An 11080-nucleotide genomic window follows, 5' to 3' on the forward strand; every position below is an offset into this window, starting at 1 on the left:
TGCTTATGCTATTACAGTTGTCCCATTTACCCACCTTTATTGCCCTCCCTCCCACCTGCTTTCCCCACCCTCCGACTTCATGTCCATGGGTCATACATACATATAAGTTCTTTGGTTTTTCTATTTCCTATACTATTCTTAACCTCCCCCTGTCTATTTTGTACCTACCATTTATACTACTTATTCCCTGTACCTTTTCCCCCATTTTCCACCCTCCACCTCCCTGCTGATAACCCTCCATGTGATCTCCATAGCAGTAAGTATTTACATAGCTAATAAAGTAAATACACTTTAACAAAAAAAGATAACTGATTGATCACATCAGTTTTTCTTCTGCACAAAGCTCTTAAATGGCTTTCCATAAAGTTCCTGCTACATATCTCCAACTTTATCTCATGGCACTGCCCCTGCCCCCTCTCAGCAAACTCTAGCCCATGAACCTTTCCATGGTGCTTTAAACAAACCAGGATCCTTTGTGCTCCCAGTTCCCTCCATCTGGAGCCTCACCTCAGGCTCTCTACCTGGCTGGCTCACTCACAGTCCTGGCTCAACTCAAATCCTCTTCATAAAAGCCCCATCTTACCTTATCCAACACTTAGCTAACTCTACCTATTAATTGGCTTCATATCTCTTATCCTAATCTGTAATAATCTTGGGACTTTTCTAGTTTACTTTATAATTATCTCTCTCTGCTAGCATATAAACTCCAAGATAGCAGGGGATGTTCTGTATTCCCAAGCATCTAGAGCAGTGACCCTCTATGTTCAAACTTTCCTTGCTCCTGTTGTCTCCTGGCAGTAGAAGCTGAGACCACCAATCTCTTAAAGCAAGTCTTTGGGAAAGAAATCTGAACACTGGTTCTGTTTGCCCACTTACACAGCTCTCTAACTGGTTCATTTTCGAGCTTGGGGTGGGTAGTAGAAAAGGGGAGGAAAATGACTGGGACTTCCCTGGCCTGGGCTCTCTTAGTTAATTTAGAAAGGAAGAGGGGTTCAGAGCAAGTGCGTATCCAACATTCCCTTGTTGGGGTCTGGGCATCAAAATTAAGGTAGCAGTGCCTTGGGCAGATATTAGAAAAGAATCACAGGTACAAACAAAGGTAAGGAAGGCAATGAAGGAAAAGGAAGAGGAAGAAAAGGAAAAGGGAGCCAAAGGTACAAAAGAAAAAGGGAAGTTGAAGCTTGAGGAAGATGAAGAAAAGGGACAGAAAGGCAGAAGAAAAGCCAGTGAGTAAGTAGGTGACCTTAGCACAGACCACGCACGTGTGAGTGGCCTCCTTTACTCCCTTGCTGGAGTAGGGGAGACTCCTTTCATTTGCTGAGGAGCACGGAAGACTGTGATGCGCTGCAGCCTATGCCTTTCTGGGCAATTTCAGACGAGTCTCTGGGTCTCGGTCTTCTCATCCATTAAACAGGTGCAGCCATACCCACTTAGAGCAGGGGAGTCAGAGTGTAGATCCCATAGGACATACTTCCATCAGTTAATATTTGTTTGATCTAGTCAAGTACAGGCCCTGGAGAAACAAATGCCTGACACTGCTTCTGTTCTCCAGGAGACCCACTCTGGAGTGACATCTAGAAAAGGGACATCAGGCATCTCCAAAATAAGCTGAAAAGTGGTAGTACCAAGAGAGCTAGTGTGGGTGAACTGCTACAGATAACTAACTTGGTGGTCAGTGCTCACAGCCAGTCTTTGCAGCTGACTGGCCTGGGTAAATCCCTCCCAGTGACCTGCCCACAGCAATCAAGGCTCAACTGCAAGAGGAGGGTGTGTTCAGCCCACATGAAGGGCATACCTTGAGCACCCAAACTGGGTGCTATGGGAGGCTGTGCCAATTGACCCTATGTGACACCAACTACATTAGGTCATGCTACCAAGACAGAGAGTCATAGAAGCTCTACCAAATACAGAGCAACAAACACAGGGAGGTTGCCAAAACGAGGGGACAAAGAAACATGGCCCAGATGAAAGAACAGATCAAAATTCCAGAAGAAAGAACTAAACAAAATAGAGATGAACAGTCTATCAGATGCAGAGTTCAAAACACAAGTCATTAGGATGCTCAAGGAACTTAGTGAGGACCTCAACAGCATAAAAAAGTCCCAGTCAGAAACAAAGGACACACTAATTGAAGTAAAGAACAACTTACAGGGAAGCAACAGTACAGTGGATGAAGCCAACAATCAGAGCAATGATTTGGAGCATAAGGAAGCAAAAAATAAGCAATCAGGACAACAAAAAGAAAAAAGAATCCAAAAACATGAGGATAGTGTAAGCAGCCTCTGGGACAACTTCAAGCGTTCCAGCATTCACATCATAGGGGGTGCCAGGAGGAGAAGAGAAGGAGCAAGGACTTGGAAATCTGTTTGAAACAATAATGAAAGAAAACTTCCCTAATTTGGTGAAAGAAATAGCCATGCAAGTCCAGGGAGCAAAGAGAGTCCCAAACAAGATGGATGCAAAGAGGCACATTCCAAGACACATCATGATTAAAATGCCAAAGGTTAAGAGGGATTCTTAACCTTTCTTAACCTAAGAAAGATAAAGAGAGATTCTTAAAAGCAGCAAGAGAAAAGCACTTAGTTACCTACAGGAGAGCTCTCATAAGACTGTCACCTGATTCCTCAAAAGCAACTTTTCAGGCCAGAATGGATTGGCAAGAGAAAGTTGAAGTTAGGAAAAGCAGGAACCTACAACCAAGATTACACTACTCAGCAAATCTATCATTTAGAATTGAAGGGCAGATAAAGAGCTTCCCAGACCAAATTAAAAAAAAAGGAGTTCATTATCAGCAAACTATTATTATATGAAATGTTAAAGGGACTTTTTTGGGAAAAAGATCAACACTATAAATAAAATGTCAACAAATACATGTCTATCAACAATTGAATCTAAAAGACAAACTAAACTAACAAGAGGAACACAGAGAGAATCATGGATACAGGGGAGTGTTTTGATGCTTGCCAGATGGGAGGGGTGTGGGGAAATGGGTGAAGAGGATAAAGAAGTACAAATAGATAGCTACAGAATAGGCATGGGGAATGTAAAGTACAGAATAGGAATGGACCATCCACAGAACATATATCCATGAGCCATGGATTGAACAATGGTGTGGGGATTACCTGAGTGAGTCGGGGGTGGTGCTGGGTGGAGGAAGGCCAAGGGGGATAAATGGGGGAAAATGGAATACATAATCAATAAAATACTATTTTTAAAAAAGAAAACAAAGTTACCTCCTTTGGGAAAGAAGTCATGGAGGTCTTCCCAGAGGAGGTGGCTTTGAAGAATGGCTCTGCAGATTGGGGGGAATTTGGAATTGGATATGCAGAGAAGGGTAATGGGCATTCCAGAAGCAGTGGACTGCATGAGCTAAGGCAGGAAGTGGGAGAGCAGGGAATGTCTGGCTGGATTTCAGCATGTGTGGAGGGGGCAAGGCTGGATAAATAAGTCAGGGAAGGAGTTCTAAAGAGTGTTGGTGACTTATCCCAAACAGGCTAAGGCAGAGATTCCTAAAAAGCCTCTGTCATGACTCACCCTGAAACATTTAATAAAAACAAACCCTTTTAATTATAGCAACACTCTTTCTCCCTTCCCCCAGTACAAAACTATCAAGCCCTATGGCTCTGCCTCCAGGAAGAACAGCACTGTGATAATTTGGAGATACAACCATGAACACAATACATATTGCCCTGGTCCTCCCAGCACACCATGAAGGGTCCTTGGAGGCCATCATTATATACATGGGGAATTGAGGCTCAGGAAGGGAAACAATCTTCCCAAGGGCATTGGTCAATAGGGTCCCAGCCACCTGACTCCCAGTTCCCATCATACTGTGTGGTCTCTGGGATCTCTGACTGGCCCAGGTTCTCCCACCCAACCAGCTAATGGGCCTCTGCTACTTTGTGGTCCAGCTGCTGCCACCTCTTCCACTCTCCAGGGCTTCCCAAAGAGCAGTGGCACAGCTTGACTTTAATGGGGAAGGTGGCCAAACACTTCTGAGCAGGAGAAGGCCATGTGTGTTGATGCACACGTTTGTCTGTCTCCACCCATCCATCCTACATTAAACATTTATTGGCCTGCACTTGGGAAACATCTTTAGTTTGGGAAGACTAGGACACCCAGTCCAATCTTTGGGGGGGCAGGGGTAGGCTTATACAGGGCCAATCACAAAGGTGGACCAAAAGACAAGACCAAGCACACTGACTAAAGCAGGAAGGTCCCATGGCCTAGATATTGCTGAGAGGAATGGAGAAAACTGACTGCATGTGGGGCTGAGGGTGTGGAAAGAGTCTGGGATGAGAAGTCTAGGTGATAGGTACAATCATATGTTCAGGTCTGTTCCCTCTCCCTCATGAGAGCCTCCCCTGCCCTCCAGTTATGTCCTGTACTGTGGCTGGGGTTGGTTGGTCTTCAGAGGATGATGCTGTGGAGCAAAGAACTTAGATGTCTCTGAAGGAAACTTCACAAGAGCCTTACAGATCACTCGCAGGTCTCATGGGAGGAAGGTAGAGACATTCCCAGAGAGAATGCCTCCTCCTTTCTGTCAGTCCCCAAAGACCATCTGACTTGTGAGCTCTAGAAGTCCCAGTCCCTGGCTCTTCAAAAACTCTGAGGTGCAGAAGACTCCTGAAAAAGTTGCTCTCCAAGTGTGTTTTATATTCCAGTAAAAGAGTTGGGTTTTTATATGAGAAGCTTAGCAAACACCAAGGAAGGTGCTGGGGGAGGTCCTTGGCTCCTGAAACTTCCAGTTCACAGACCCCTAACATAGCTCACTGCTCTGAACGTCAGGCCTGTGTGTCTACCTGCCCGCTGCACATCATCTGGATGCCCTAGAGCCAACTAACTCTCCATGTGTCCCAAACTAAATTTGTCATCTTCCCTCCCACCCCAACTTCCACGGATCCTGTGTCGTCTCTTCAGCAGTTGGCCAAACTACCCAACTATTTGCTCAAGCCAGAAACTCAAAACAGTTACCCAGGACTCCCTCTATTCTCCTGTGTCCCCTATCCAACTTCCATGATGCCTAATCCAGGGGCAAATTCAGTGCTCTCACCTAACCCAGTAGCTCAGCAGCATCCAAATCAAGTGTCCACTCATTCTGGAACACTCTCCTCTCTTAGCTTCCTTAACAACACACTTGGCCAATTTTCTTCCTGCCTCACCTGCCTCTTCTCCATTGCTCAACCGCTAATTGTCAGAGTACTCCAGGTCCGGTGTTGTCTGCCCAGATTCTTGTATTAGTTATGCTTCTGCAGTTCCATGACTTTCAAGTACTGTCTAAATGTCTGAGGCCACCAAATCTGGATCTCTCCTATCTCTCCACTGAAGATTAGGCTCATAGCCCCGGCCAGTGTTGCTCAGTTGGTTGGTGAGTCATGCTCTACACTCAAAGTGTGGGGAGTCAATTCGCAATCAGTGCATGTACCTTGGTTATGGGTTTGATCTCTGGGTGGGCCATGTATGGGAGACAACCAATTAATGTTTCTTTCTCTCTCTCTCTCTCTCAAATCAATAAACATATTTTAAATTGTTTTTAATTTAAAGCTTAGGCTCAAACACACCTGCCTACTTGACATGCATCTTCAATTTCCTTTGTCATAAATCAAACTGCTGAGGCCATGTGTGTTCAATCCTGCACCTCATCTTCTTCATCCCAGTATGAGTCATCTATCCACTACATTGTTCAACATTCACAACCTGTAAACCATGCTCGATTCTACCCTTTCTCCCCTCCCTGTACTTCAATACCAACAAAGCCCATGTATAGATGTACCTCCAAAATATCTTCCCAATCATCCACTTCTCTCCACCTGTGCCCACCATCGGCCTGGCCCAAATCACCATCATCTTTGGCCTGGCAACTGCAGTAACCCATCTCCCTCCTTCTACTCTTGCCCTCCTCCAATTCGTCCTGGACACAGCAGACAGAGGGCTCATAAATACAAAATATGATTATATGGCTCCCCTCCCTAAGACCCCCCAGAGGGCTTCTGTAATACTTAAAATTCAAAGTAATAGAAAATTCATGGCTACTTGATCTAACCTGGCCTCGGTTTACTTCTCTAAAACCATACCCAACCACTCTTTCCCTTCCTCACTACATCCCTGCTATACTGGAATTCCTTTGTCTTCAGAGCATGATGAACCTTTCCTGCTTTAACCATTGGGGTTCCCTCTACCTAGAATTCTAGTCCACTCGATTTTTGCTTGGCTTAAATGTCATTTCTCAAAGGCAAATAACAGAAAAACCAATTAAGTGACTTGAGCAACAGAGCGATTTATTAACTTACATAGCCAGCATCCTAAATTAGGTCATTTCTGGAACTTGTAAAAAAAAAAAAAAGTCGCCCAGCAATATCATCAGGGACCCAAGTCTTTTGTATCTTGCCATCTACCAGCCTCAGCTCCTGGGCTAGCTCTCCTCTCAATCCATTCTTCACATACCAACATCAAAGGTAGAAACTTCCTTTGTGCTGTTTTGAAAAAGAACCAAGAACCTTCCCCCAAAGTCTCTAACGTACTTCCTGTAACTGCTCATTGTCAAGAATGGGCCACATGCTCACCTCATAAATCGACCGATGGCAGGGCAAAGGAGACAGACACATGATCAGCCTAGTAGAGAAGGGTGTACCCCAGAATATAATCACGGTTCTGCAAAGATACAGGCGTGAAATGGGCAGCTGAGAAGGTAACCAACGTTGCTTTACCGCATCTTCCCAGGACTATGGAACCTAGTTGCCCTCACTTTGCATGTTTAAATACGTTTAAATTTGTTTTCATGGTACTTATCACCATTTGATGCAATATAGTGTACGCCAAACATACTTGGAGGCCAAACTGAAATTTGCAACCTGGCTACCACTTTCGTAGCTTTTAAGTTAAATTACTCAATGTAATTTTGGTTAAACAGGGATGAGAATTCATCATGATGAATATGATGATGCTATTACCTACTGTTGTAAGGATTAAATAAGTGAAATGCTTAAAACAGCTACCCTAGTGTCAATTTATTGCCAGAGCCCAGCTGTATTCTGGAGATATTGTTGTACCGATACAATAAACTCCCTTCTTGCTTAAACCCTGCATTTCCGGCGTCTTACACCAAGTGCCTCTCCCTTTCCGGCATCGTCATTAGGCAGGCGCCGGTAAGTGAAGTGACACGCCTGCGCTAATCCCCACCTCGGCCCTCTGTCTTTTCCCCTGGTGGTAACTGGCACAATACCTACACCTTTAAGAGGCTTGGTTACGTCTGAAAAAAATTCCAGAGCAGCCGTTTAAGAGCGGATGCTTGAAACTTGCTCAAATTGGTCCAGGCCGCATAAGGGGCGGGGTATAGCAAACTCCACAGAAGTGATGGGCCTTCCTGCGGCTCCGCCCCGGTAAGCAATCGCTAACCTGACCTGTGATTGGTCACAGCCTCTGGAGGCGGGCCTAAGTTGAGCGCGGGTTTCCTCTCAGCAGTTGAGCCTGCAGTCGTGGGCGACATGTCCAGTGCAGGTGGGGAAGAGCGTAGGGACAGCGGAGGAGACGGCACTAATGCTTGCAGCCTCTTCAGCTTCAGCCCGGAGCCCACGCTCGAGGACATGTAAGATGTCTTTACCCAGTCTGGGCTGGGGAAATCGCCCCCCTTTCTCCCTTTTATTAGGGAGGGTCCCTCCACGTGGTCGGAAGCTAGCCCCTGTGCTCCTGTCCCAATTCTCAGGTTCCAGCTCTGCTGTCTGACCGCGGGTGAAACTTTTGCCCTCATATGCAAAATGGGCTTAGCGATGTACACACGAGGCAGGGTAATTGGTGACGCCAGGTGAAGAATGTTAGAAGCAGCCCTGAGGGGAAATATTGGTTCCTTGCTGCTTCTGTTTCTGCCCACCAGGAGTGGGAGGTAGAACGTGGCAAATGCAGGGAGGCACTTATATCTAGCTGGAGGAAACCAAGAAAGGCTTCTTAGGGGCAGTGCCGTGGACCTGCATGTTCTCTGTAAGAACACAGGACATAGATATAGATGCAGAGATAGGGGTGTGTCTGGTGGAGGAAACTGCAGAAGCAGCAGCAGGAGATGGAATGGGGAAGAGGTTATTGTTAGGTTTCCATGGAGTTTAGGGTCTGCGTAGGGGCTTGGCTATTTTATAGTCCCATAGAAAAGAGATGGCTTGTTTAAGAGCATCTAAGGTGTTAGTTGCAGATTCCCGCTGGAAACCCATGTCCCCCATTACATATCACTGAGATACCTGCCTGGGCCCTGCATGTCCTCCCCCACCCCTAACCCTGGGACCTGAGCTTCCACCCCTTTTTTCCATACCAGCCGCCGCCTCCATGCTGAGTTTGCTGCTGAAAGAGACTGGGACCAGTTCCACAAGCCTCGGAACCTCCTCCTGGCCTTGGTGGGGGAAAGTGGGGGGAGTTGGCAGAGCTCTTGTGAGTAAATGAAAGGGTTCCTGGAAGAGTCTTAATGTGGTGGGGGTGGGGACATTTATTTGATCTTCAAATATCCATGTATTCAATCTCCCCTTCTCACTGCAAGGGTCTGATCTTCCTGCTGGTGATAATGAGATGAGTCCCTGCCCTCTCGGGGCACCCAGCTTCCTGGGAGAGAAAACAGCGAGGCAGATCCAGGTCTAAGAAGGGGTGGGTGGCAACCTTCTGTTAGTCCTGCCTTTAGGGTGGAATGAAAGGCGTTCTATAGAACTGGGGTCCCCTACAATTGGGCCATATTCTGGTTAGGAATCTGACCACCAAACAGGAGGTGAATGGGAGTTTGTATCTGTTTCATTCTCTGCTGTCTTCTTACTGCCTGACACACAACAGACATTCAGTAAATATCTACTGAATAATTGGTAGGGCTCTGGAGGAGAGGGGTGGAATAGAATGGAGAATTATAAAATTGGGGTAAGAATTGATGGAGTTTGGACAGAAGACATAAACAGATTTTAATGGTAGAAAGAGCACTGTGCCTGCAGGGTGGTTTGGGTCCCCAGAAGAATTGGGGCAGGGAAAGCCCAGGTGGGGATTACTCAGTTGGTTGAAACGTGTTCCTGTGAAGCAAAAGTGTGAGGGCTCAATTTCTTGTCAGGGTATGTAGGGGAGGTAACTGATTGATGTTCTCTTTCTCCCTCTCCCTTCGTCTCTTTGTAAAATCAATAAACATATCTGCGGGTGAGTATTAACAAACTTTTTAGAAAGAGAACTAGGGTGGGACCAGACCAGTGAGGGGGCTGGTGTAGACCAGGGGAGAGGTGGTGAAGTCTAAGCCAGTGAAGTCACTGTGGGGATGGCACAGAGGTGTGTGTGAGGGCAGGCTGTTCATTTATTACCGATTTATGAGCACCATCTGTGTACTTGGTCTTCTAAAGTCAAGAGATGTGGCCTTCCAAAGGATACACATCATTCCCATCTCCACAGTGCAATAAGATGGACAACAGATAAGCGAACTAATGTTAAAATATTGGAAATTGTGATAAGTTCTATAGGGAGAATAACCCAAGGTTGTGAGAAGGAAGGAAACAGGAAGACAGCTTTTCTAAGGAGGAGAAATGTGAGCTGAGACCTGAATGACAACAGGAAGGAGCCAGCCATGGGGAAGCTCTGGGGGGAGCAGGGGAAGATCATTCAAGGCAAAGTGCAAAGGCCTGTACAGTTTGACCTGTTTGCCAGGCAGAAAAAGCCAGAGTGACTTGTAGGTGGGGAGTTGGGAAAGTAGTGAATAATGACATTGGAAGAGGCAGGAGTCAGCTCATGCAGGACCTGGAGGGTGTGCATGGTCAGGAGTTTGGATTTTATTCCAAGCACAGCTAGGGGAGGTTCAGCAGAGGAAGGACAAAATGTAATTTGTGCTTTTAAAAGCTGATACCGGGCAAGAGTGGAAGATGAGTTAGCAGGCTTCTCCAGTGGTCCAGGTCTGAGATTTAGTCTGGGGTGGCAGTTGCTAGACCTGGAGAGAAGGAGAATCAGGTCTTGACGACTAAAATGATCTCTTGCCAACTCTGTGGCTTAGGTGAGGACACAGAGGTCTGGGTGAATCATATGTTGGTGTCTCTTCCCCACCCTGGCTCTACCCAGGGCCCAGACGGGTTGAGCTGTCCTTGAAGGAAATTTCTAGGAGGTGGGAGTTGAGTGCTACAAGGACTAGGGTGCTCTGAGAGGGGAAGCCCATTGTCCTAGTCACACCTGTGTCTGTGCCTTTGTTCCACCCCCAGTCAGTGGAAGCCTGATGAGGAGCCTGGCCCCCAAACCTGGCCCCCCAAGGAACGGGCAGCCCTTCAGGAGGAGCTCAGCGATGTCCTCATCTACCTGGTAGCATTAGCAGCCCGCTGCCGTGTGGACCTGCCCCAAGCAGTGCTCTCCAAGATGGACACAAACCGGCGACGCTACCCAGCACATCTGTCCCGTGGCTCCTCCCGCAAATACACGGACTTGCCCCATGGGGCCACCTCTGAAGACCAGACCGTGGGGACTACAGACCTTGCCTGTGAATCCACACGCCAGGAGGCCTCAGCCTAGAACCGTGGACCCACCACCTGCAACTCAGCATGGCATCTGAGGAACAGGTGGTTGCCTGGCCATGGAACCTCATTCTAGCCCTTTCTTTCCAGCTCACTGGCCTGGCAGCCCAACGTCTGAGGTCTGAGGCTCAAGAACCTCTGGAAGACAGCTTCTTGGTACTCCTCTCTCAATAAAAGTTTTGTCTAGCAACTTCTGGATCCTTCCTGGGGAGGCTGTCTCAGCAGGTACTACAGGGGGGGGCAGCAGGGTTGCTCTGAACCCAGCTCCCATGTTTCTCTGCTGCACCTCCCACCTGCTGTGCAGAGATCTCATTTCTAGCAGGCCCCCCTGTGGGATCTCTTGCAGGTCTGTTTCCCCTTTGGAGCCTCTAACAGAAGATTGGAGGCTGTACTTAGTGGTAACAGCCCAGATTTTCGAGACAGCACATCAGAGTTCAGATGCTGTATTTGATACTTACCAGCTGGATGATGTTCATCAGTTTCTTCACCTAAAGTGAAAATAATAGTATCTCCCTGATAGGGCGGTAAAGTTTAAGTCAGTTATTGCAGGTAGAATGCTTAGGACAGTGCCCGGCACATAGTAG

The 11080-nt window shown here is 47.0% G+C and overlaps 1 protein-coding gene across 1 annotated transcript; it reads left to right on the top strand.

Annotated features, from left to right (window-relative positions):
* Nucleotides 1-7179: 7179 nt before the first annotated feature.
* LOC123825498 (dCTP pyrophosphatase 1-like) lies at nt 7180-10686 on the top strand. Its single transcript, XM_045848927.1, is given in 4 exon segments — nt 7180-7585; nt 8300-8390; nt 8393-8412; nt 10191-10686. Coding segments are annotated over 4 exon segments (516 nt in total). The 5' UTR covers nt 7180-7484; the 3' UTR covers nt 10495-10686.
* Nucleotides 10687-11080: the final 394 nt, after the last annotated feature.

The sequence above is a fragment of the Phyllostomus hastatus genome, unplaced genomic scaffold, assembly GCF_019186645.2.
Source record: "Phyllostomus hastatus isolate PE091 unplaced genomic scaffold, TTU_PhHast_1.1 phas_contig_64, whole genome shotgun sequence".
In the NCBI taxonomy this organism is placed as follows: domain Eukaryota; kingdom Metazoa; phylum Chordata; class Mammalia; order Chiroptera; family Phyllostomidae; genus Phyllostomus; species Phyllostomus hastatus.